This window comes from Jatropha curcas, chromosome 7 (genome assembly GCF_041381405.1).
Source record: "Jatropha curcas cultivar XTBG-Jc1 chromosome 7, XTBG_Jcur_1.0, whole genome shotgun sequence".
NCBI lineage: Eukaryota > Viridiplantae > Streptophyta > Magnoliopsida > Malpighiales > Euphorbiaceae > Jatropha > Jatropha curcas.
Genome location: NC_143157.1, coordinates 22826097 through 22851625, shown reverse-complemented (window position 1 = coordinate 22851625; position 25529 = coordinate 22826097). Strand labels below are relative to the sequence as shown.

The 25529-nt window shown below is 33.7% G+C and overlaps 4 protein-coding genes across 5 annotated transcripts; 1 reads left to right on the top strand and 3 right to left on the bottom strand.

Annotated features, from left to right (window-relative positions):
• Positions 1–117: 117 nt before the first annotated feature.
• LOC105632791 (Peroxisomal membrane 22 kDa (Mpv17/PMP22) family protein) lies at positions 118–4485 on the top strand. The gene is made up of 7 exons (XM_012215237.4): positions 118–746; positions 1997–2137; positions 2228–2341; positions 2444–2617; positions 3196–3311; positions 3974–4058; positions 4154–4485. Exons 1-7 carry the CDS (start codon positions 255–257, stop codon positions 4157–4159), a joined length of 1128 nt encoding a protein of 375 aa, XP_012070627.1. The 5' UTR covers positions 118–254; the 3' UTR covers positions 4160–4485.
• A 1682-nt stretch (positions 4486–6167) lies between these two features.
• On the bottom strand, positions 6168–7302 carry LOC105633205 (uncharacterized). The gene is made up of 2 exons (XM_089724261.1): positions 6616–7302; positions 6168–6432 (listed from the first exon to the last, which is right to left on the bottom strand). Exons 1-2 carry the CDS (start codon positions 7162–7164, stop codon positions 6373–6375), a joined length of 609 nt encoding a protein of 202 aa, XP_089580387.1. The 5' UTR covers positions 7165–7302; the 3' UTR covers positions 6168–6372.
• Positions 7303–11315: 4013 nt separating this feature from the next.
• On the bottom strand, positions 11316–13350 carry LOC105633204 (F-box protein CPR1). The gene is given in 1 exon segment (XM_089723592.1): positions 11316–13350. A coding segment is annotated over 1 exon segment (951 nt). The 5' UTR covers positions 12822–13350; the 3' UTR covers positions 11316–11870.
• Positions 13351–19795: 6445 nt separating this feature from the next.
• On the bottom strand, positions 19796–24449 carry LOC105633203 (F-box protein CPR1). Of its 2 annotated transcripts, XM_037639782.2 has the most exons (3): positions 24083–24449; positions 20114–21325; positions 19796–20005 (listed from the first exon to the last, which is right to left on the bottom strand). In XM_037639782.2, the coding sequence occupies exon 2, from the start codon at positions 21290–21292 to the stop codon at positions 20135–20137; it is 1158 nt and encodes a 385-aa protein (XP_037495710.1). In that variant the 5' UTR covers positions 21293–21325; positions 24083–24449; the 3' UTR covers positions 19796–20005; positions 20114–20134. The 2 variants fall into 2 exon arrangements, with proteins under 2 accessions (XP_037495710.1, XP_012071174.2); XM_012215784.4 differs by lacking the exon at positions 24083–24449 and having other exon boundaries at positions 20114–23218.
• Between the last annotated feature and the right edge of the window lie 1080 nt (positions 24450–25529).

Sequence of the window (25529 nt, the reverse complement as noted above, 5' to 3'; positions counted from 1 at the left end):
AGAGTCTCCTTCTTCTAAAATCACTCACCATTCAATTTTCTGGAAAGTTAAAACTCCACGAGAGACATCATCTTTACCGTTTATCATCGGCACAATATCACGCAAATATGATTATACTTCTCACAGCAGTAGATCATAGATCACCATTATAACCTTCCTTCCCTAACAGACTCCAATTTGGAGAAACGAACAATTAGATTGATAACTCGGTCAACTCAACTCAGTTCCTCCCAACCTCAACTCAGTGGCCATTCATGGCTTCTCTCCACACCATTTCTCCCCATAGTCTGCTTCCTTTATCCAAATCTAAAAAACCAACCTCTAAAATCCTTCCCAACTCTCATTTTCTTGGCACAAAAATTTTACACAGCCCAATTTTCTGGACAAACAAACAGAAAACTGAGAGCTGGCTTTTGAATTCTGTAGTTCAAGAAGAGCTTGATGTTATTCCTGTTCAGAGTGGAGACAGTACGGACCAGCAAGATGGGGTGGTTGTTAGTCAGGTGGAGAGCGAAGGGAACGAGTTGGCGACTCAGGTGAGCGGGTTTGGATCGAATGAGGGACAGTTGTCTTTTGAAGGATTCTCTTCTGCTTCTAGTGCTGGTATGGAAGGTGATGGACAGAGAACGCAGAGTGAATTGGAAATGGATAAGTTTATTGATAGGTCTATAAATGCTTTGATTGTTCTTGCTGCGGGTTCGTATGCCGTTACCAAGTTGCTTACAATTGATCATGATTACTGGCAGGTGAGCATATTGACATCGCTGGTTTTATGTTGCATAATTTTTTATCCTTCTTTTCTTTAGAAAATTTTTTCCGTATACAAGATCTGTTCACTGGTTGAAGTTCTGCGACTCCTTTTTCTCTCCTCTCATTGGAGCAATTCAGTTTTTATTGCTCGTATCATTGTTAGCTTTTTGGTTTTCTCCTTTTAGCTACTCTGTGTCATTTTTAGCTGAATTTGTCATTTTTTCTTGCCTTTTGGTCAAGTTTACTCGGCAAGCAGATTCCTTGTTGTTGGCAAATTTTTGCTTCAGGAAGCTTAGTGACTGCTAACTAGTAAGGGTTGCATATAAGTTTGGTTAGCTTACTTTTTTCTTTGTGCTTCCTATAGAAAGAAAGGAATTTTAGTACCAACTATACAATAAATATATGAATTTTGCTTAATATGAGAAAAGGAAGGAAATCATCAGAAGGATATGATTTTTTTTTTTTTTTCTTTTCATTAAAAGCCTACTGTTTTGCTGTTCAAATTTTTCCTTCTACTTCCAAAGTAGAGAAAATTCAAACAAGCAAGTTAACCATATAGATCCTTAGGTGTATAAAAGAATGCTTTGAAGTGATGCAATTTACTGTTATCTTGTTGATCGTGAAGGGAGTGGAAGGATTCGATATAGAAATTGCTTAAAGAGCTTCATGATAGACTCCAATTTTATTGTGGTGCAAAATATTATCTGCAATTTGAAAAATTCACAAAATAAAGCTTAGAGTTATTATCGGTTGCTCCATCAAGTGGAACAGTGAGATGCACCATCTGCAAAGATAAGTCTCAACTGCAACACGCTTGATTTAAAAAGATTAGTTGAGAACTCAAAATATTGGCAGATTTTGGTTGAAGATGAGGTAAAAAATGTTATGGTTGTAATTGGATTTGGCTACATGAGGGTAAATGATTACATATACACACTGGTTAGTGTGCAGTTGAGAACATATTTACTAGACGCGGATGGTTGAGGTAATAAAAAAGATATCCATGTCTCCTTGCTTCTTTTGATGTTAGTGTAGAGTGATTGAATTTATTCATAGTTGCTTGTTTTGACATTCCACTACTAGCTCTCGTCGAAATTTTGGGAATTTCAACAAGGAGTATTAATTGCCATATTTTGCCAGTTGCAAAATATCATACTTGGATGTTTTTGATTTGTTGTTTGGTTGCTGAATATCTATAGTTATTAATAAATTTTATCTCATATCTTGTTCTTTTCCTTTCTTTTAGGGGTGGACCATCTATGAAATATTGAGATATGCACCTCAACACAACTGGTCTGCATACGAGGAAGCTCTAAAGACAAATCCAGTTTTAGCAAAAATGATGATTAGTGGAGTGGTCTATTCTATAGGCGATTGGATTGCTCAGGTTAGAAAATGTGTGAGATGAATTTTGTTGCATCCTATAGCTGTTCTGAACTGTTAGTGTAATTTATTTTTTATATTGGTTTATTGGCAGTGCTTTGAAGGTAAACCACTCTTTGAGTTTGACCGAGCACGAATGTTTAGATCAGGCCTTGTTGGCTTTATGTTACATGGCTCCCTTTCACATTACTATTACCAGTTCTGTGAGGTGATTATCGTAGCTTTATGCCATTTTTTAATGTGCATTTAGTTACTTGTTCCTTGTACCAGAATTTTTGTGGTTTTCCTGAGCCATTCCTTTGTTCTCCAGGAGCTTTTTCCATTTCAAGACTGGTGGGTGGTTCCTGTCAAAGTGGCCTTCGACCAAACTGCATGGGCAGCAGTTTGGAACAGCATCTATTATATAGTGGTGGGATTCCTGCGTCTGGATTCCCCTGCCACCATTTTTAGTGAATTGAGGGCTACATTCTGGCCCATGCTAACAGTAAGAGAACTTTATGCTAATTTCTCTATACTTTGTCCTTTTTTCCCTGTGTCTTGAGCAAACTTTGAACTAACATTTCTCTTTCCTTATTCTTTTTTGGGAATGGAGTTGGGAAGAGTTGGAGAACTTTAATCTTAAAAGAAGATTTATTGTGTTAAAACATTTTCTTTATATGTGGCGGTTGGATTTAATGTTAGCTGTTTCATGTGCATCATTTCAATTATCAGTGTTTGGCAGTTTACTTTAACTTAATTGGATATATAAATATTTGATAAAAAGATATTCTAATCTAGATTCCAATTAGGCGTGAAACTGCATTTTTACTTCAAGAGAATGTTTAGCTTTACCTTAATGAGCTCATGGAATACTCTTATCCATTAGCTGGTTTTCTGTTCATAATGGTCATGTAGGGAAAAAAGGGAAAATGTTCCTTTTGTTCATTTGATGCTAATTATTTGCTTGATCTTGAGATTTTGTTTATCATTTGGATTATTTGAAAAAACCTGTGAGTTCATAATTGTTACTTTTCCTAACAATTCAGCTTAATTTTGCCTTCTTTTATGTGGTCTGTCGTGCAGGCAGGGTGGAAACTTTGGCCATTTGCACATCTTGTTACATATGGTGTGATCCCAGTAGAACAAAGGCTTCTTTGGGTGGACTGCGTAGAACTCATTTGGGTTACAATACTCTCGACGTAAGTATTACTTTGCATTGTTTTTGAATTTTCTTGTATCAGGTGCTGAAGATGAATATTTATAAGGTTCTTCTCCAAGAAGATTTACTGAAATAATCCTCTCTTTTCTAGAAAAGTAACATTATAGTGCTTCAGATGACCTTTCCTGAATCAAATGTTTCAAATTGAACTGTTATTTATGGGGACCAAATTTTTGATTTGTAAAACCCAAATAATTAACCACATATTTTGAAAAACGGAAATATCGCACAGGACATGAAAAGTCAGACCAGTGTCTCTAATTTTCCCATTTTAATAAAAAATTCATGTGCTAAGTTCTCTGGCTGGTATGCAAATGTTTATATCTCAGCTCTTGTTCATGGAAAACCAGATGAATCCAAGGTCTTCTTTTGGTTATATGTTACTAGTCGTTTGTCCATATTCTTTCTCCAATAAATTCTGGTTTGGAAAATCTGAAGTTGCTCAACCTGATTTTTTTAGTGGTCCTGGCAGTATCATCACTGCCAAAGAATTGTATGGAATATTCATTTAACTGAATTATGTTCTACACTAATGACAGCGACTCATTGTGTTTTGTCCTTTAGTCATCTTGTTGCTTCCATTTAATCTGGTTCTCATTCTGTCGACTAGGTGCTAACATGTTAGAACCTTTCATTTCTCAGATATTCAAATGAGAAATCAGAAGCAAGAATACCCGAGACACAAACAGAAGCTGGTTCCAATTCTTTGTCGAAAGGTTCTGCTGAGGTATATATGAAGAAACTGTTTTATTCTACCATGGCAGCTGCACTTGACAAGTACTAATGTGCTTCAAATTTTTATTTTTTCTTTTCCTTTAACAGGAATAGAAAAAGCATAAGCAGAGTTAAAACATGACGAGTTAGTTAAGTCCGAAGAGTTGAGAGTTAAATTCAGAATGTGATCGTTGACGAACTGATTTGAAAATTGCAGAGCATTGATGCAGAAAGTTGTTGGACAGACTGGTTATGGTATATACTACACACATCTTGTATATGTATGTAGATTGATATACTGTCTGAGATAGTGCTAACTGTAAAAAATCATAGGACTCGGGCACTGGAAAGTTTCTATGAAATATGGAAATCTCTCATTTAAGATTACCATTTGTATAAACTAATTCCATTAATGCTTTTATTCCTTCATTGCATATAAACTAATCAAGCCAACAACATTCAAGAAGCATTATATATATAGTTTTCCCAAGAAGTTCTCACTCTTTTTTAGGTATGAGATTAATTTTATTCTGGCTTTTGTGGCAGGTTCTTTTCGTGAGTGTCATTCTATGGAAGATCTCTTTTTTTTTTCTTCTCAAAAAAAGAAAAAAAAAAAAAAGGCATTTTATATGTCAGAGAAAACTATATCTTTCAACCATTATTGATAGGTTAATTTTTCTCTGAAAAATGGTGTAATATGGGATCTTTGATATTTTTTGCATATTTTAAGATATGTGTAGTATAAGAAAACAATAAGCGAGCAAGCTTTAATTAGCATTGAAATGAAATGATTTCTTCTTGTGACTTTCCCTTTCTAATTGTCTCAGCATTTTAAGCTAAAAATTTTAAATTTAAGAAAAATATGTTTAGAGAAAGCTGTTTAACAGTAATTTTTCCAAATCTATATAGAATACATATATTATAGACAGATAGATAAGTAAGTTTGGAAATTGCATACACTTGAATTTGAATCCCCCTTAAATAGTTTTATCAGAAAAAAAAAAATGTGATTTTATATGGTCCTAATTAAAAGAATAATATCACTCTCAAAACCAAAAATCACAACACATCATGCAAACAAGTTGGCTAGCCAAAACAAGCAAGATTGTCACCGCAAATTCATTCTGAGATGGTTAACTTTGCAAAATTTCTTCCAAGTATATTTTTTACCTGGACTTTTTTTTTTTTTTTTTTTTTTTTTTTCAATTGCACCCTTACAGTAAATTAAGTCCAAAAGCAAATTGTAACCCTTCAAACTTATCAATATATTTTACAAATGAACTTGGATTATGCTAAATTGCTAACAAGGTGCTAAGTGACCTCAACCCCTCCGGATAAGGATATAAACACAAATTTAATCTCCAGAAAGCTAGCTAAAGCACAAATTTATTCTCCAGGGAGATTACTATGGCATAAGAGGGGTTACACCAGGGACTACACCTACTGAATGCAAAATAGGAAACAACAAAGGCTTGAGTTAGCCCAAACTCAATTGTGTGATTAATCCAAATGTAGTTGTGAGGCTCTTTTTTATATTACTTAATCATAAAAACAACAGGTCTACAAGTTCCGGATGCCATGATTTTATTTTTAGACTCTAATTTTAAGATGTAGTTGAAAAAAAAAGTTGATAAGTTCAAAATGTCTTAAATACAAAAATCATTGTTGAATAAAATTGCAAATCAATAAATTTAAGGTATTTTTATAGTTTAGGTCTTTTTATTTATAACTATTATTATTAAGACTTAATTACATGCTATGACATATAGGATATCTACATTTATTATTATTTAACCACAAGTAATTATTAAATATGACTATGCATATATATTCCAAAGAAAATACTAAGCACACAAAAATAATCTGTAATGACAATTAACAATCATCTGTGCTTTCACAACACATTAACCCATATGGAAATTCCTCCTGAAGAGAAAATAAAATACCATCTAATTATTTCTAGCACTTGAATTATACACCAGAAAATCAAAATAGCTTTAAACATAAAATCCTGATAATTGTTTCATTCAAAGTAGATGAAATCAACCAATCCTAACACAATTACAAATAATAACATGAGAAATATAAAACAAACTTCAAGCATGCATAGCAATTGGCAAACATTATAAAATAAACTCTTTATTTGTTTCAATCATAGAAGCATAAGCCACTAAGTTAAATGTCCAAACAAAATGGATCAGAGTTGAGTTTGAAACTCATATTTTTGGATGAGACTTCAAAGAATTCAAGGCCTTTCAACACTTAATATTAACCCATTTAAACCTTAATGCAGTGATCCCACTTACAAAAATATTTCTGAGAAAATATTAATGTAGGCTATTTCTCTTTGCTTCCTTTTTATTGTCTTTATCTTCAAGCTGAAGATCCTGCAATTTAATAAAAATAAGTGTCAATACAGTTTTTCATTCCAGAGCAAAATGCAAAAGCAAATCAATTGCTAAGTAGAGACCTGCTGATTAAAGCAGATCCAGTATTTAAACCTAGGCCAAGGCCAAAATTAAATTAATTCAAAGATAATGCTGAAAATAGAGTGAAGAATATAACTTAACTCTGTGTTGGATCTTCTGATGTTTTTCTTCTACAGCATTTCCTTTGTCAAGTAATGCTAGGCTTTCCACATAGGTTTCAACAAAATTATCTATTCTTGAAAAAGAACGTCTAATACTTCCAAATTTCAATACAATTTCTCCATTTTTCTTGAACCCCAACAATTTTACTTTCCTTCTCTCTTTCTCACCAGGCTTTAGTAAATTCATCCATGACTCCCAAACACCATACTCTTTCATCACCCATACAGGAGTGACATAGGAATTGAACTCATGGTGAGTAACTGCAATTGATGAGTCCCCAAATACCTTAACAGACCATCCAAATGCAATATGTGTTGCCAAACAATTTGGCAACAAAATTTCACCAAGAACCTCATCTTTCATATCAAACACCAGAATAAAAACATACGGATTCCTAAAAACACCACCATCAAACTCCCGATAACCTACAATCCAATGCAATGCGTTGTTCGCATAAGCTGCTATCTGTGTGGGATGCACATGGTAATCAGGTGTTAACTTGTTTTTTATCAAATCGTTCGGGTGCATTACCGGTAATAATCTTCCAAGAATTCATATTAAATGAGTAAATTTCAATCTGAATCTTAGGTTCTTGAATTTTTTCACAGTAAGGTTGGTGCACCTTCATTCTGCAGACTTTGTAGTCATTAGAGTTAGAATCAAACCCAAAACCAACATAATCATTGCAGTAGTGACAGCTGGTCAAAAATGTAAAATTGGGTTGAGGAAGTGCGAATGATTTTCTAATAGAGGGATTCCAGAGGATGAATTCGTCATTGTAATTATCCGATCCATAATCACATCTCGTGTGTCTGATGGAGATGCATAACAAGCCATTGGAATAACCCACTGCGCGAAAGAATCTAGAGCCGGACTTGGACGGGAAATGTAGTGTTATGTCCTCCAACTCTTGATTATCAAAAACCAAAGAGTATTCACCGGCATGGAAGTGAAGTAGAAGTACTGGGTTAGGGTTGTTTTCAGTGTTAATCCACGAGGTATTGGCAATTTGGGTGGAAATGAAATTAGGGTTTTTGATGAGAGAGTACCATAACTTGCAAACACTAATACATCGAATCAACGACTTAACTGGTAGTTTTTGTAAGATCTGTATGATTACTCCTTCTGGCAAGTAGTCCGACATTTCTTAGGTTGTTTTCCTCTGATCAAATATAGAACATCGTGTAACCCGTCAGCCTGAGCCAGGTGAAATAGTGAGATAATGCGTGTACGACCCGATAGATCAATTTTATTTTTTTATATTCAAATTAAATCACTTTTAATCGCGTGTTATAAAAAGATTTTAAAATGTTTTTTAAAAAAAAGATTTTAAAATGAAATTACAAATTTTAAACCAAATGTTAAGTTGGATTACTCACTCACTCTATAAACTTTGTATCCCTTAAAAAGTTCATTTTAAATTTTTAAATTTTAAATTGAATTTAGATAATCTGAAATTTCATTCTGATTGGATTAGAAATTGAATAATTCTCGTTAAAAGTGACCATTTATGTAATGATCTACCAGATAGTCCACGCATTTATCATATAATATTAATTTAATAATTCCATTTAGAATTTAATTTTGAATTTAGATTGATTTCTTGATTAAAATCGACTTATATCTATTCAAGTTTAGCCCCCAAAAGTCAAGTGTTTCCATAACATTTTTCCTCTAAAATTTTAAGTGTCTTTTTTTTTTTTTTTTAATTCGAATCATGAAATCTCTTTTATCCTTTTTATTTTTAGTTTTTCATGACACTAATTATTTGTTAAGATAATAATAATATGAAAAAGTAAAATGCATTTTTTAAATATAAAATGAATCAATTAATTAAACATGTTTTCCTCTATTATTCTACTATATATATTAAGTAATTTTCAAATAAATTTTTTCTATTAAAAAAAATAAAAAGATTAATCAATAAAAAAGAAAACATTAACTGTAAGTAATTTGATTAATGGATTATTTTTAAATCAATGTAAAGATAACAATAACAAAAATAATGCTGAGTTAACATTCATAAAAATATATGCATAAGTTTTTGAATTATTTTGTTTTATTATATTTAATTTTCTTATTAATTAGAAAATTACAACTAATAAATCTTCTATTATGATTTAAGTTGTAGATCATATCAATAATTCTAAGACATTACCTTAAAAGGTCGACATGCATTTTCCATATTAAAATACTTTGTAGTCATTAGTGTTAGAATCAAACCCAGAACCAGAACAATCACAGCAGCAGTAAAAGGTGGCCGAAAAGGCAAATTGGGTTGGGGAACTGTGAACGATTTTCTAATAGAGGAATTCCAGAGAATGAATTTGTCTTCATACCTGCTCACCGCGATATGTCTATCGAAGATGCATAATAAGCCATTAGAATAACCCACAGTGCGAAAAAATCTGGAGCTGGACCTGAAAGGGAAATGCATGTACTCCTTAAACTCTTTGAAGATTAAAACTCAAATAATACTGATTGGCATCGACGTGAAACAGAAATAATGGGTTAGGGTTGCTTTTGATGTTAATGGCTGAGGTTGTTAGAATTTGTGTGGAAATGAAATCAGGGTTTTTGACTAGAGAGTACCACAGCTTGCAAACACTGGTACATTGAATCAAGGACTTGACAGGTAGGTTGTGTAAGATTTGTATTATCACTTCTTCAGGAAAGTAGTCCGACATTTCTTCTGTCATTTTGCACTCTGATCACATACACAACCATTAGTGAGGTGAGAAAAGAAGGATGAAGAAGACAAGGATAATTATATTATGGATATTGAAATAAAAATTTCCAAAAAAACAAAAAAAGGGAAGCTCGAAAGCTTCTCAACTCAAGCTACAGTAATGGAAGCAATCTAGGCATTGGGAATATGAGAAAGAAAGAGAAAAGGAACCATCTGATCAAAACTGTTCAACTTTTCCCATCGACTTTTATAAATGCCCGTCAAACTTCAACCTTTCCCATGAGTTCAATTTTTACCCTGTCTCATAAATACAAAATAAATCATTTTAAAATTTCTATTTTTATTTTTTATAATATATTTTAAATTATATTATTTAAGCTCAATGTTACTCTTTTTAAAATTTATTAATAGCAAAATTATTTCCTTCATAACTGCTTTCCTACGTATCAGAATAAGCCATGCCCAATCTTTTATATTATGGGTATTCATGGTTTTATTTGATTTGAAAGAGGAGGGAGTTTTTAATCCAGCTTTTGGTTCTGGGTAAAGGTGAATATTTGGTTTAATTGAATCTGATCAAATCAAATCAGTTTAGTTCGATGTAACTGAATGTATTTTATAGTAATCAAAATTGAATATTAGAAAATTGATTCAATTGAAGATTAGATATATTATTCTGAACTGAGTCAATTATTTTAAATGTAAAATAAAATTCATTCGGATGCATCAATAACGAATTAAAATAAAAAGTTAAACATTATTTTTTATTAAATTGGTCGCAATTTTAAAATATATAATCTAATCGGATAAAAATAAATTGATCCAATTTGACTCAATTTTCAAATCATATCGAAATATTGCTGACCCCTAGTTTCAGTGGCCACAATTCTGCTACTTGGCTAGCGTCATTATACCATTAGAAAGTTCAATAAATGTATTTTTTTTAATCTATACTTTATATAAGTACGAGAAGAAAGAGGAAATAATCAGAATTTCTATATCAACCTTAATAAAATTTAAAATATTTTAAAATACTCTTAATAATAATCAATTGAAAAATTACAGTTTATTAGTTGATCGGATATTAAAGCAGATTTAATAAAATTCCTCTTTTCTAATCCAGACGAGTTAGCCTGCCAATGCAAGCAAGATTATCCTGGAGGGTTAACAATTTTGCAAATTTTTTCAAAGCATATTTAACCTAAATGTGATTCATCTGGAATGACAATTATAATCCTTTGTGCTTTCATGTCAGATTAACCTAAATGGGATTCATATGGCCCTGATGGAAAAATAAAACATTATTTGTTTCTTTTCATTGTTTTATCTTAAAGCTGAAAATCCTGTAATCTAATAAAAACAGGTTTGAATAAAGTTTTTCATTCCAGAGCAAACACAAAAGCATATCAATTGCTAATTATAGCAGATTCAATAAAATTCCTCTTTTCTAATCCAAATAATTGGGAAAAAGCCCACATGTTCTCAATAATTCAGCATAATTTGATTCACTTCTATTGTCTTCACATAGATGACATACATGCTCCATAATTCTCAGTCATTTCTCAGCAAGCTTCATAACTAATAGGTCACAGTCTATCAAAAATAAAACAGTCTTTCTTATCAGAAAGTGTAAGGAAAGAGGATAAATGGCCGGCTTGCAGCAACCAAATGGCAACTTGCAAAATAGCTTAAATAAACCAAGATCCCAATTTAATAAAACACAACTAAAAACTAAAAGTTAAAAGCTAGCAGACATCACATATACAAGGTAAATGCAGTTCGATAATAAGCAGAGAAACATCACCAATGAGAAATTATTGCCCATAGAAGTTTGAACTGTTGCCTTCATATGTAAAAAGGCATGTCAAAAGCTAAAGAAAAAATTGAGTATGTGCGTAAGTACTCTACTCTATGTCCATTTAATTTTGGGTCAAATTGAGTATTTATGCATACAAAACTATCTAAAAGAAGTTACAATCAAAACCTGCTCTTGTCAAACAGCAATTGTTCCATTTTATTACCTACATTAACCAAAGGGATCTAGATCTAAAATCATGTGACAACAGTAACTCTTTGTGATTTGATCCTTTCAGAAATACGACAATCCATGTAGAACTCTATGATCCTGCAGGAATATACGAACCATAGCACACTTGAAAAATACTACTACTTTGCACTTAAAGAAAACCCAAACCTTTCTAGCTTTCTAATTGTCATAATATTACAACAAACCCCTGCCACATTGACACTTTCATTTCAGGTAAGGCCAAAATTTAATTAATTCAAAGATAATACTGAAAATAGAGTAAAGAACAGAACTAAACTCTGTGTTGGATTCTCTGCTTCTTTTTGGACATTTTTTTTCTACAGCATTTCCTTTGTCAATTAATGCTAGGCTCTCCACATAAGTGTCAACAAAAGCATCTGCAACTGGACAAGCTGATTGTCTGCGAAAATATTTCAGTATGATTTCTCCATTTTGTTTAAACCCCAAGAATCTTACTCTCCCTCTCTTTTGATCATCAACCTGCGGTAAACTCTCCCATTACTCCACAACACCATACTCTTTCATCAGCCATATATGAGTGAAATAGTTATTCAAATATCTTCCAATAACTGCAATTGATGAGTCCCCAAATGCCTTAACAGACCATCCAGATGCAGAATGGTTTGCCAAACAATTTGGCAACATAATTTCACCAAAAACCTTATCTTTCATATCAAACAGCATGATAGAACTATAGGTACGCCTGCCAACATCATCATCCTCTGTGGATTCCTTCCCATAACTCACGATCCAATGCAAAGCATTATTCACGTAAGCTGCTGTATAATGTTTCTGTGAGGCGCACAGACGTAACATTTGGTTTTCTATCCAATATGCCGGCACATTACTAGTGATAATCTTCCAAGAATTCATGTTAAATGAGTAAATTTTGATCTGAATATCAGGTACTTGAACGTTTTGACAGAAATATAGATGATGCATCATCATTCTGAAGATTTTGTAGTCATTAGTGCTAGAATCAAACCCAAAACCAACATAATCACAGCAGAAGCTACAGGTCGCCGAAAAGGCAAAATTGGGTTGGGGAACTGTGAATGATTTTCTAATAGAGGGATTCCAAAGAATGAATTTGTCTTAATACCTGTCCAGAGCGAAATCTCTATCGAAGATGCATAACAAGCCATTAGAATAACCCACTGCGCGAAAGAATCTGGAGCCGGACTTGAACGGAAAATGCATGTACTCCTCGAACCCTTGAAGATCAAAACCCAAAGAATATTGATTGGCATAGACGTGATATAGGAGTAATGGGTTAGGGTTGCTTTTGATGCCAATTGATGAGGACTTTGCAATGTGGGTTGAAATGAAATCAGGGTTTTTGATGAGAGAGTACCATAACTCGCAAACACTTGTAAATCGGATCAAGGACTTAGCAGGTAGGTTGTGTAGGATTTGTATGATCACTTCTTCAGGCAAGTAATCCGACATTTTTTCAGTTGTTTTCCTCTCTGATCACATAGACAACATATATAACCCCTTCTGCCAGATGAGATCCGAAAGATAAAGGAGACAAGGGTGATTGTGTAATGAATATGGTAATAAAAAAAAATCGATAAAAAAAATGAAATTAGAAAGTTAAATTTGTCTCATAAACTTCAATGATGAGATACATAATTTATATAAAACTTAGCTTTTTGTATAATTTATTTAGAGCTGATAATGTGATTCCTTTGTCCTTCAATCTTAATAATGATCGCCGGCTTTTGAAACATTTGCAAAGTTTTTCTGCTGCTCCTAATGGCAGCATTTGGTCTTGCTTGTTTGTGGAGGCGGCGGCGGCGGCGGCGGCGAGGTGCTTGGTACTTATGCATAGGCAGTGGGTGATGCAGGTGATTCATATTGTTATAGGGAAACCAATTTTGTGGCTGATTTTATTGCCAATGCTTCTGGATTTCAAGCTTGTGGTTTGTATGTTTAAGATGCTCCTTTTGTTGGTGGTGGTGTGCCCACTCAAGTGGGACCCACACAATTATGAAAAGAAAAAAAAAAATCAAAGGTTGGCAACCAACCATTGAATGGTTGGCATGCCAGTTGAAAATAATGAAGAGCCGTGCATGAGCAATGCACGGCTCTCTCAAATCTTTGCCTATAAATAGAGGCAGGAGCATTCAGCACAGACGCACCAACAAGAGCAACGAAAGAATACGTGAGAGAAAAATAGAGAGTTTTTATGAGTTTTAAGAAAGAGTTCTTAAAACGAAGGGTTTAGAAAATAGTGAAGATTATTGGGTGTTTTTGGGAAACACTTGTGAGTGCCACTATTTTGTATTACTCTCTTTGTAAGCCTACTATTTTTAATAGTGGAAGAAATATTCGGAGTTGGTCCCGTGGACGTAGCCCTAAACAGTTGAGGGTGAACCACGTAAATTTCTACGTGTCCCAATTTTAATATTTTCGCTGCTTAATTATTCTCGTATTTTTATTGCCGGTATCCTAACAAGTGGTATCAGAGCCTGGTTCAGCCGGTCAGATAGCGGTACCGGATCCGTGGATATATTTTGAAAATAAATATACCACGAAGACGAGAAAATTATGACGAATCCGTTGGTGCAGTCCGCTCGGAAAGACGTTGCAAAATCGACTTAGTGATGAATAGTAAAAATAGTAACTCGTAGTTGATAGTGAATAGTTACTATTGACGTTACTGTTGCTGAGCCCGTTAAGCCCAGCACTATTCACGTATAGTACTATTCACACATACAGGTACTATTCACATGTACATTTACTATTCTCGTATACTAGTACTATTTATATATACTGTTACTATTCACTCAAAAAGTCATGGAAGCTAGAACGAGCAAAATGATCAGTCTAAATGGCGCAAATTACCATATATGGAGAAATAAAATGAGAGATCTCCTTATGGTAACCAAAATGCATCTGCCCGTGTTTGGTTCAAGCAAACCGGAAGACAAGACTGATGAAGAATGGGCTTTCAAGCATGAACAAGTTTGTGATTATATTCGACAATTTGTCGATGATAATGTGTACAACCACATCTGTAACGAGACTCACGCCAGAACATTATGGGACAAGCTTGAACAGCTATATGCCTCAAAATCCGGCAACAACCAATTATTTTATTTGACGAAGCTGATGAATTTCAAATACCAAGAAGGTACTTCTGTAGCAGATCACTTGAGTGAAATGCAGGCGACTATTCACCAGCTATCAAATATGGGCATAAAATTTGATGATAAAATACTCGGCCTTATGGTGCTTGTCTCCTTACCAGAGTCTTGGGAGACTCTGAAGATATCAATAACAAACTCTACACCACAGAGTGAAGTTAGCTGGGAATTTGTTAAAAATGCTGTTCTGAATGAAGAAATGAGACGCAAAGCACAGAATCCTTCTTCATCTCAGTCAGACATTTTTTTAGCAGATGCTAAAAGAAATAACCAGTCCAGAGGGAGGAGCCAATCTAGAAGTACAAATACAAGAGATAAGAGCAGAGGTAGATCAAACAAATTTGCCAATATTGTGTGTCATCATTGTGGGAAGAAGGGGCACATTAAAAGGTATTGCCGGAAGTTCAAAAGTGATCAAGAGAAGATCAAAGGCAAGGCAAAGAAAGAAGAAAGCAGTGATGATGAAGCTAATGTCATTGCTGAATTCCAACTGTTCATTGAAGACACTATCAATCTTGCAACCCAAGAGACCAGTTGGGTAATTGATAGTGGGGCTACACTTCATGCAACATCCCGGAGAGAGAATTTTTCATCTTACACACCAGAAAATTTGGGTGTGGTCAAGATAGCAGACGGTAAACTGTTGAAAGTCGTCGGTAAGGGAGATATCTGCCTGGAGACAGAAAATGGTTCGAGATTAATTTTAAAAGATGTCGTGCATGTACCAGACATGCATTCAAATTTAATCTCGGTTGGCAGACTTGATGATGAAAATTTCTGTAGCACCTTCAGAAATGGGAAGTGGAAGCTCACAAAAGGTTCCATGGTGATAGCAAATGGAAAGAAAGATCCAAAGCTGTATGTGATGCATGCGAAGCTCTCCCGAGATGCTTTTAATGTAGCAGAGGATGACAGTGCAGTTGAATTGTGGCATAAACGACTAGGCCACATGAGTGAGAAAGGAATGACAACTCTGGTAAAAAACAACATGCTATCTGGATTGGATAAAGTCCATTTAGAGAAATGTTCTGATTGTATGGCAGGAAAGCAGAATAGAGTAGCCTTCAAGATTTCTCAACCTTCCAGAATGAAGAATGTGTTAGATCTTGTACATTCAGATCTGTGTGGACCATTGACGATGTCATATGGTGGAAATCGATACTTCGTTACATTTATCGATGACCATTCTAGGAAGACCTGGGTATACACTTTGAAGTCCAAAGATCAAGTTTTAGATGTTTTTAAACAATTTCTAAACTTGGTTGAGCGACAGACAGGCAAGAAGCTGAAGTGCATCAGAACAGATAATGGTGGAGAATACACTGGGCCATTTGATGCTTTCTGCAAAGAGCATGGTATTCGACATCAAACAACACCTCCCAAGACGCCGCAGTTGAATGGTTTGACTGAGAGGATGAATAGAACTTTGATGGAGAGAGTTCGATGTTTACTCTCACATGCAAAGTTGTCTAAAAGATTTTGGGGTGAAGCTCTTCTTACAGCAGTTCATCTTATAAATCGTTCACCTTGTGTTCCTCTTCAGTATGATACTCCAGAACGAGTATGGTCAGGAAAGGATGTTTCCTATGATCACTTGCGGGTGTTTGGTTGCAAAGCATTTGTGCATATTCCTAAGGATGAGAGGTCTAAGCTTGATGTCAAGACTCGACAATGTGTATTCATTGGCTATGGCCAAGATCAATTTGGCTATAGATTTTTTGATCCACTCCAGAAAAAGATGATAAGAAGTAGAGATGCTGTATTTGTTGAAAATCAGACTATTGAAGATGTTGAAACGACTCAGAAGGAAGCTGCCGATAGATCTGAAAATGATTCAACAGATGTGCAAATAGTTCCTCCAACAACAGAACAAAGACAAGTTGGAGATGAAGATAATGTTCCACAAGAACAAGAGCCAGAGTTAGAAAATCCAGAAGTTCCTTATCAAAATGAACCAGAAGAAGATTTTGATGATGTTCATGTTCAGCCACCAGCACCGGAAGGTTCTCAAACATTAAGAAGGTCTAGTAGAGTCAGACAACCATCTACTAGATATTCAGCAAATGAATATGTATTGATGACTGACGGGGGAGAACCTGAATGCTTTGAAGAAGCAATGGAAAGTGAACACAAAAGGAACTGGATTGAAGCCATGCAAGAAGAAATGAAATCCTTGCATGAGAATAAAACATTTGAGCTGGTAAAGTTGCCCAAAGGAAAGAAAGCTTTGAAGAACAAGTGGGTGTTCAGGATCAAGCAGGAAGAACACAGCTCCCAACCACGATTCAAAGCTAGACTGGTTGTGAAAGGATTCAATCAAAGAAAGGGTATTGATTTTGATGAAATCTTTTCACCAGTTGTGAAAATGACATCCATTCGGACAGTGCTCGGAATGGCCGCCAGTTTTGATCTGGAAATCGAGCAAATGGATGTAAAGACTGCCTTCCTACATGGAGATTTGGAAGAAGAAATATACATGGAGCAGCCAGAGGGTTTCATAAAAAAGGGGAAAGAAGATTATGTTTGTAAACTGAAGAAGAGCCTGTACGGCTTGAAGCAGGCACCAAGACAGTGGTACAAGAAGTTTGAGTCTGTTATGGGGGAGCAAGGTTACAAAAAGACCACTTCAGATCACTGTGTCTTCGTAAAGAAATTCTCTGATGATGACTACATTATTCTCTTGCTCTATGTAGATGATATGTTGATTGTTGGTCAAAATTCTGTCAGAATTAATAGCTTGAAGAAACAGCTAAGTAAGTCTTTTGCTATGAAAGACTTGGGACCAGCAAAGCAGATTCTTGGTATGAAGATTACGAGAAATCAAAGAACCAAGAAATTATGGTTGTCACAGGAGAAGTACATTGAGAAAGTACTTCAAAGGTTTAAAATGGAAAATTCTAAAGCGGTTAGTTGTCCTCTTGCTAATCACTTTAAATTAAGCTCAAAACAGTGCCCTTCTACTGATGGAGAGAAGGAAGAGATGGAAAAGATTCCATATGCTTCAGCAGTTGGAAGCTTAATGTATGCCATGGTTTGTACACGGCCAGATATTGCTCATTCAGTCGGAGTAGTGAGTCGGTTTCTTTCAAATCTTGGAAAGGAACATTGGACTGCAGTGAAATGGATTTTCAGGTATCTTCGAGGTACGACCAAAGTATGTTTATGCTTTGGAGATGAGAAGCCAGTATTACTCGGTTATACCGATGCAGATATGGCTGGGGATGTTGACTCGAGAAAGTCCACATCAGGGTATCTAATCACATTTGCAGGAGGAGCTGTGTCATGGCAGTCAAGATTGCAGAAGTGTGTTGCTCTATCAACAACTGAGGCAGAATTCATAGCACTAACAGAAGCATGCAAAGAGTTGTTGTGGATGAAGAAGTTCTTGAATGAACTCGAAATTCATCAAGAACGATATTTGATTTTCTGCGATAGCCAAAGTGCAATTCATCTTGGGAAGAATTCCTCCTTTCATTCAAGATCAAAGCACATTGATGTTAGATATCATTGGATCAGGGATGTATTGGAGATGAAGCAGTTACAGCTTGAGAAGATCCATACAGATGAAAATGGATCAGATATGTTAACGAAGATTCTTCCAAAAGACAAGTTTGAATATTGCCGATTAGCTGCAGGGATGATGGAGAGTATGGCTAACGTCCCCACTTGAGCGTGCAGGGGGAGATTTGTTGGTGGTGGTGTGCCCACTCAAGTGGGACCCACACAATTATGAAAAGAAAAAAAAAAAAAATCAAAGGTTGGCAACCAACCATTGAATGGTTGGCATGCCAGTTGAAAATAATGAAGAGCCGTGCATGAGCAATGCACGGCTCTCTCAAATCTTTGCCTATAAATAGAGGCAGGAGCATTCAGCACAGACGCACCAACAAGAGCAACGAAAGAATAAGTGAGAGAAAAATAGAGAGTTTTTATGAGTTTTAAGAAAGGGTTCTTAAAACGAAGGGTTTAGAAAATAGTGAAGATTATTGGGTGTTTTTGGGAAACACTTGTGAGTGCCACTATTTTGTATTACTCTCTTTGTAAGCCTACTATTTTTAATAGTGGAAGAAATATTCGGAGTTGGTCCCGTGGACGTAGCCCTAAACAGTTGAGGGTGAACCACGTAAATTTCTACGTGTCCCAATTTTAATATTTTCGCTGCTTAATTATTCTCGTATTTTTATTGCCGGTATCCTAACACCTTTGGCTTGTTATTCTTCTTCGGCTTCTTCTTCTTCTTCTTCTTTTCTGCAGACTGATCAAGTCGGTGTTTGCTGGTCTCAAACAGTGTATGTTAAACAGGGTTATACTCCCTCATTTTTGTTCAAAGAACTAATCATAGAAAAGTTAAACATCCAATTCTATTATTTACTTTGTTCAATAACAACATCCAATCATTTAGTAACTAATCTAATTTTGAATTAAATTTTGTTAAAAAAATGATTTCTTTTCAATTGTCATAGTTTGATTCAAAGTTAACTTTTGAATGAAATGTATTTTTGAAATTATAAAAGATATTTAAGAAATCAAAATTATTTAAGAAATCAAAATAACCATAAAAACAGAAAAAAAAAAAAAAAATACAACCGTATTTTCAAACATGAGCAAGAAGAACAAATATTCTATATTCATCATTTTTAGTTTTTCGTTTAAACTTTTGAACTTCTTAAATATTTTATTAATTCTGATAATATAGCAATTGCTCTACCAGGGACTAGAAGGTATAAAAATTCAAAGGGTATGATTTAGTAGCTGTAAATGTAATAGATATTCTTAGAGAGGAAAGTCATGATTTCATTGAAGAAAGAATTGTATGTGGCTTAGGTTTTGGAAGAAGGGTTATTTCATCCACATGATAAAATTTATTCTCGTGTTAACATTTTTTTTATTAGTAAATGTTTATTTTATTAATAATAACTCTAGGAAAAAAAACTTAATAAACCTTTGCAGTTAAAACTAGACCGATTCTAATTAAAGAATGTTACGTTAAAAAACTTAAAGTACATCAAATCTAAAAAAACTTTACACTGATGCATTGTTAAGTGCATATACAATCCGACAATAGATTCGGGTTCAAATCCCCCTCTCCCAATACTCAAAAATATATATAAGAACTGATTGAGTTGAAAAACATAAACTTTCATATCAAATTGTAAAACCATCTAACACAAACCTTCTTAACAAAAGCATCTCCACAACCATCAAATTCAAAATTTATTTTCTAAATTGGTTCAAAAGTTAATTTCAGATGAAATTAAACATCAAATTCAATAGTCAAATTGAGTATTTAACCTATTATGCAAATAAAAGTACCAAGTATTTAAAAGAAGTTAACAGAATTACATTCCATTGTAGTAAAAGAACCATGCATATTATAAATAAAATACTAATCAAGTACCCAAGAAAAAGCTAACATCCTGTATATGATCAACAGTACTGTAAATTCTTGGTAAGAGCGTCAACACTTTCACAATTCATTACCTGCAAAGATATTAAATTGCTATTGATTAAATTACTTAGAACAAACCAAAATTAAATAAATTAAATCCAAGATAATACTGAAAATAGAGCAAGTAATAGAACTTTAACTGTGTATTGGATCTTCTGACTCTACTTGGGAGTGCTTGTACCATTTGCACTTACATCAGCTCCTTTGTCTAGCAATGCTAAACTCTCCATATAGCTATACACAGAAGAGTCACTATACCTCACTGTAGAAATGAAATTCTTAACCCTTTTGCTCTCTATGTTCTGCGAAGCTATGACTCCTGGTCCTCGATTAAAATGCAATAATGCGTCTCCATTACACCTGAAACCCAACACCCTTGACTTTCCTCTCCAACGTTTACCCACAGTTCCTAACTTCACCCACGATTCCACTACCCCGTACTCTTTCATCACCCAAATGCTTGAGTTTTTCTCATCTTCTTGATGAATAACAGCAATTGATGACTCCCCACATACATAAACCTTCAAATTTAAATTCAAATTCGAAGAATTTGCTAAACATTGAGGTAACTTCATCTCACGAAGAACCTCATCTCTTAGATCAAACACCATGATAACACATTCCGTCTCAGTTATACTTTTCATTTTATAAGCAAGCCAATGAAATGCATCATTCACAGAACATGAATAACTTTTATGTGAAATCCAACCATCAAACTTGGGAGCAACGTTAGAGATATTCTTCCAAGAATTTGCATTAAGTGAGTAAAGTTCCGCACTGAAGTGATTCCCATTGTCAACAAAAGTACCTCTCATGCTTAACACTTTATAATCATGGGTTTTAGAATCAAATCCAAACCCAATAACATAATTTTCCCAACTATGTCTCCAAGAGATGGATTGGTGTAAGGGCAGTAATAGGTATTTTCTAATTGAAGGGTTCCAAAGGAAAAATCTATATTTAGAAAATACAGAATCCCCACCAAAGAGGCAAACTAGACCATTGCAGGAACCAACGACAGCAAAGAAATCCTTGGAGTCGAAAGGGGGATTGAGTGACATGTATTCACCGAAATCTTTATTGTCAAAATATAATTTATATTTAGGATTAGTATCAGTAGTTGCAGGACGCAAAAATAATGGGTTATTTCTTGAGAAAAGCGCTCTATAAAGGTGGGTGGAAATAAAATTAGGGTTTTTGATAAGAGAGTACCATGACCTGCATACACTGGTGCACCGTACTATGGTCTTTATCGGCAGCCTCCACAAGATTTCTTCTATTATTTCCTCAGGCAAATCTTTCGATTTCGATTTCCTCATCCCTTTGCTTGAGATCCTTTTGTTTTAGATTATCTGCAAAGAAGAGACTCGCAGAAATTTTGTTGAGAGAAAAATAATTATAAACTCAATTCCATTGACCTGATAAAGCAAACATATATAACTATATATACAAGTGAAAATAATTATTTAGTCCTTGACCTTACCATGATTATCTAAGTAGTCCATAATTTTTATACAATATTTAAAATGCTATTAAAATTTGCTTCTATCCCATTAAATAGTCCTTTCGTATGTTTTGGCCGTTACTATAAAAAAAAAGACTTAAATACCCTTAAATACCATTCCTACTATTATTTACAACTCACCTGAAGACTTTAGCCGCAACAAATTTTCACCCCAAGATTTAATGCCAGATATGAGTCCAAAGCAGCTAACTTCATTTGCTTCTTACCAAGCAAAACTTGAGGTGTATTTCAGATGCTTTACTTCAAGCATTGGACTTTACATAGAAGGCAATTATTCGAGTTCAGCTCAATGAAAGCTTGAGCTGAACTTGAATATCAACTCAAAAAATTTTAAACTCAAGCTCCGTCCGAGACCCGAGTAACATAAAAAATATATAAAAGCTCGATCAGGAACGATGAACTTTCGAATTGAATATCATTAGGCTCGAACTTGGCTTGTTTGCTAAATGAGCAGGCTCGAGCTCGATCCGAGCCGAACTTTTTCGAGCTCTTTCCAATCTGAGTTAGAATAGTTTACGAGCCGGTTAAGCTCATTTACACCCCCCAATATGAATATATTACAGATTTAACATATTAACTAACTTATTAAAAGGCAAGTGTGATATAATTTGGAACAAATGAAAAAGCAAAGTGCACCATCAATTCGAGACGAAAGAAGTATAATTTAAAATTATTAAACACGATAATATCTCATCAATTTCTTATAACACATTTCTGAAAATTATACAAATATTTATCATCCATATCATAACTTATTGAGTAATTTTGTTGGTTACAAATATTTTACCTTCCATTTTGCTACTTAATTGAGTAATTTCATCAATTATAATCCAAGACATTCATTATCTTCTCATAAATAGTTTTGTATAGTCAATTAATTAAACCAATTAACTATTCTATCCTATAAATACACTAGCAAATCCACAAATCAAATATCTTTATTAACTCTCAAAACCAAAAATCACACCACAAGGATATCATAATAACGATGACATTCAATTCAATTTTGGATCTTACATTGATTTAAACAATTTACACTAGCTATTTGGATTGAGAGAAAAATGTGATTTTTCATTTTTAATGTTTTTTTATAGCAATAATTATTTCTATTATAGCAACAGTACCGTAAATTGTCATTTTATTTTATGAAAGTGAATTGATATTTTCACTAATAATGAAATAATGTATTATATTCTGAGTATTACATGATTGTTTTTTACTTTATAAATGTATTTTAATGCAACATAATTACTAACTGCAAGTGACTTTTATTAAGTTGAACGAAAAATTAATTCAAATGCTTTTGATCAAACACCTAAATGACCAATTCCTCCTTTCGAAACCAAATATTTGCAAATCCCCCAACATGCACTCAATAATCCAGCTTACTTAGTCTAAATAATAAGACATTCCTCACAGTCATTTCTCAGCAAGCTTCATAACCAAATGATTACAGTGTATAAAAATAAGATATTCTTTTCTTATCAACCAAGGGTAAGATTTTAAAATAGAAATAATGCAAGATCCTATTTTAAGAAAACACAATTGAATACTAAAAATTAAAAGCAAGCAGACATCAACTTTATAATCTAAATGCAGTTCAATAATGAGCAAGGAAACATAATTAATAGAAAATTATTGTCCAAAGAAATTTAAACTGTTATTTCATGTGTAAAAGACTGAAGAAAAAGTTGAGAATATGCATGAGTACTCTACTCAATGTCTGCTTTCTAATCCCGAAAGCACATCAGTTACCTCTTTTAGCTCGTTTAAAATACCAAGAACCAACATTATACTAGGACCAACTCTATGACTTGCAACTGCAGCATCATTTCCTTTGTCAAGCAATACTAGGCTCTCCACATGGCTATAAATTGTAGGCCATTTGTATCTATCCAAAGTTAAGAGATTTTTTATCCGTTGGCCCTCGAGGTTCTGTGACGCTATGCCTATACAAGATCCACGGGTAAATTCCATCAACACTTCTCCGTTGTTCCTAAAAGCCAAAACTTCTAATCTTCCTCGCCATCGTTTGCCAAAGTTACTAACTTTACCCATGATGCCACTACGCCATACTCCTTCATCAACCATATATGCGACTCATAAGAGTCACTCCGATGAATAACAACAATTGATAATTTCCCAAATACCTTAACAGTCAAATCTGACGAGTAAGCTTTAACCAGAGCTTCTGGCAATAAAATCTCACGAAAGATGTCATATTTTAAATCAAATACCATAATAAAACTCCTACGCTCATCCCTTTTCCAATCAGTCACAGCCCAATGCAATGCAATATTCACAAAAGCTGGAACAAAATGCTGATCTATTCCATACTTGGGATAAATATGAGTAATGTCTTTCCAAGAATTGGAATTAAGATGCCTCAGCCCTATAATGATTCCCAGGGTCAACAGGGGGAATCATGATTCTTAACACTTTACAATCATTGGCTCTTGAATAAAATCCAAATCCAATAAAAGTTTTAGCAGGAACATGTAAATTCGCGAAAATAAAATGGGGTAAGGGAAGCAATTTTTATTTTTTAATGGAAGGGTTCCAGAAAATAAGTCTATATCCATACCTGCAAGATGAAAAGTCATCACGAAAGAGGCAGATTAGGCCATTGCAAGAACCCGCCACATGAAACAGTTCATCAGGGTCGGACGGGGGATTCAGTGGCATGTACTCTCCCAAATTGTCAAAACATAAGGTGTACTTACGGTCACAGCGTTGCAAAAACAATCGGTTATCGATTGTAGAAAGGGTTTTATGAAGGTGAGTAGATACGAACTTTAGGGTTTTTGATAAGAGAGTACCATAACTTGCAGACACTTGTGCATTGTAATAAGGATTTGATTGGAAGTCTGCAGAAGATCTCTGCAATCACTTCCTCAGGTAAATCATCCCAAATTATCATTTTCTTGATTCAGAGTTTATTGGGATTGGGTTGTCTCTGATCTTTCGTTTTGTTTCAGTTCTATCTCTCGCATGAATAGAACGGATGACTTCAGCGCATCATGTTTTCCTTATTACATACCTAACCCTAGCGGCTAAAAACCAAATTCATAAATTAAGGGTTGCGAGAGGAATATCTTAAAAGTTGGACCCATGTGGTTATCAAAATTCATATTTAGGAGGAGTTGTACATAGGTTAAAAAGTTTTGCATAGATACAGAATTCTAGTTAATTGAGACCTCAATATATCAATTTGTATTATTACAATAGCAATTAAATAGTCTTTTATTTTTTTTCTCTTTTTTTTCCAAACAAAATATATTATTATTTTTCCTTTTATTTATCTTTAAGACTGTTTATATATTCTAAATGTTTTTTTTTTGACTGAAATATAATTCTGAATTTATTCTTTATTAAAATTAAATTATATACAATATTAAAAATGAGATTATGAAATACTCTATAATTATATAACAACGTACAAAAACATAACAACCAATTTCACTTCAAATTATATGATTGAAAAATTAGTTGTAAATACCATAAAATTAGGAGTTTTTTTTTTTTTTGAAATGACAAAATTAGGACTTTAACAAAATGTATAGATTAAACAAAAATAGAAATAGAAATATGTATATATAAAGAGAGATTTAGAAAGTTGATAAATGAAATTTTAGAATTCTTTTCTGAATTGAAAGTAAAATTAGTTTCGAATTAAGAATTGATATTTTGAGCTATTTTAAATGGTTTAATTAATTAAAATTTTTATTAGATGGGCATAAAATTAATATTTAAATGCTTCTAAAAAAAATCTAATATTTAAATAAATGCACAATAAAAAGTTATATATGGATATTGAAAATTTCAATTGGTTTCTATAAATTTATTCTTCGTTTGTTCATTAAAAAAAGTAATTGATATAATGTATTGATATCTCTTTAAATCTCAAAAACAATAATAACAAATGAATATAACTTATTTCAAAAGTAGAAAGTCATTTAAATATTTTTATATCTATGGTTTATATTTAAAGTGTTAAATCTAATGGTAGATATACATTTCTTTACAGTTAA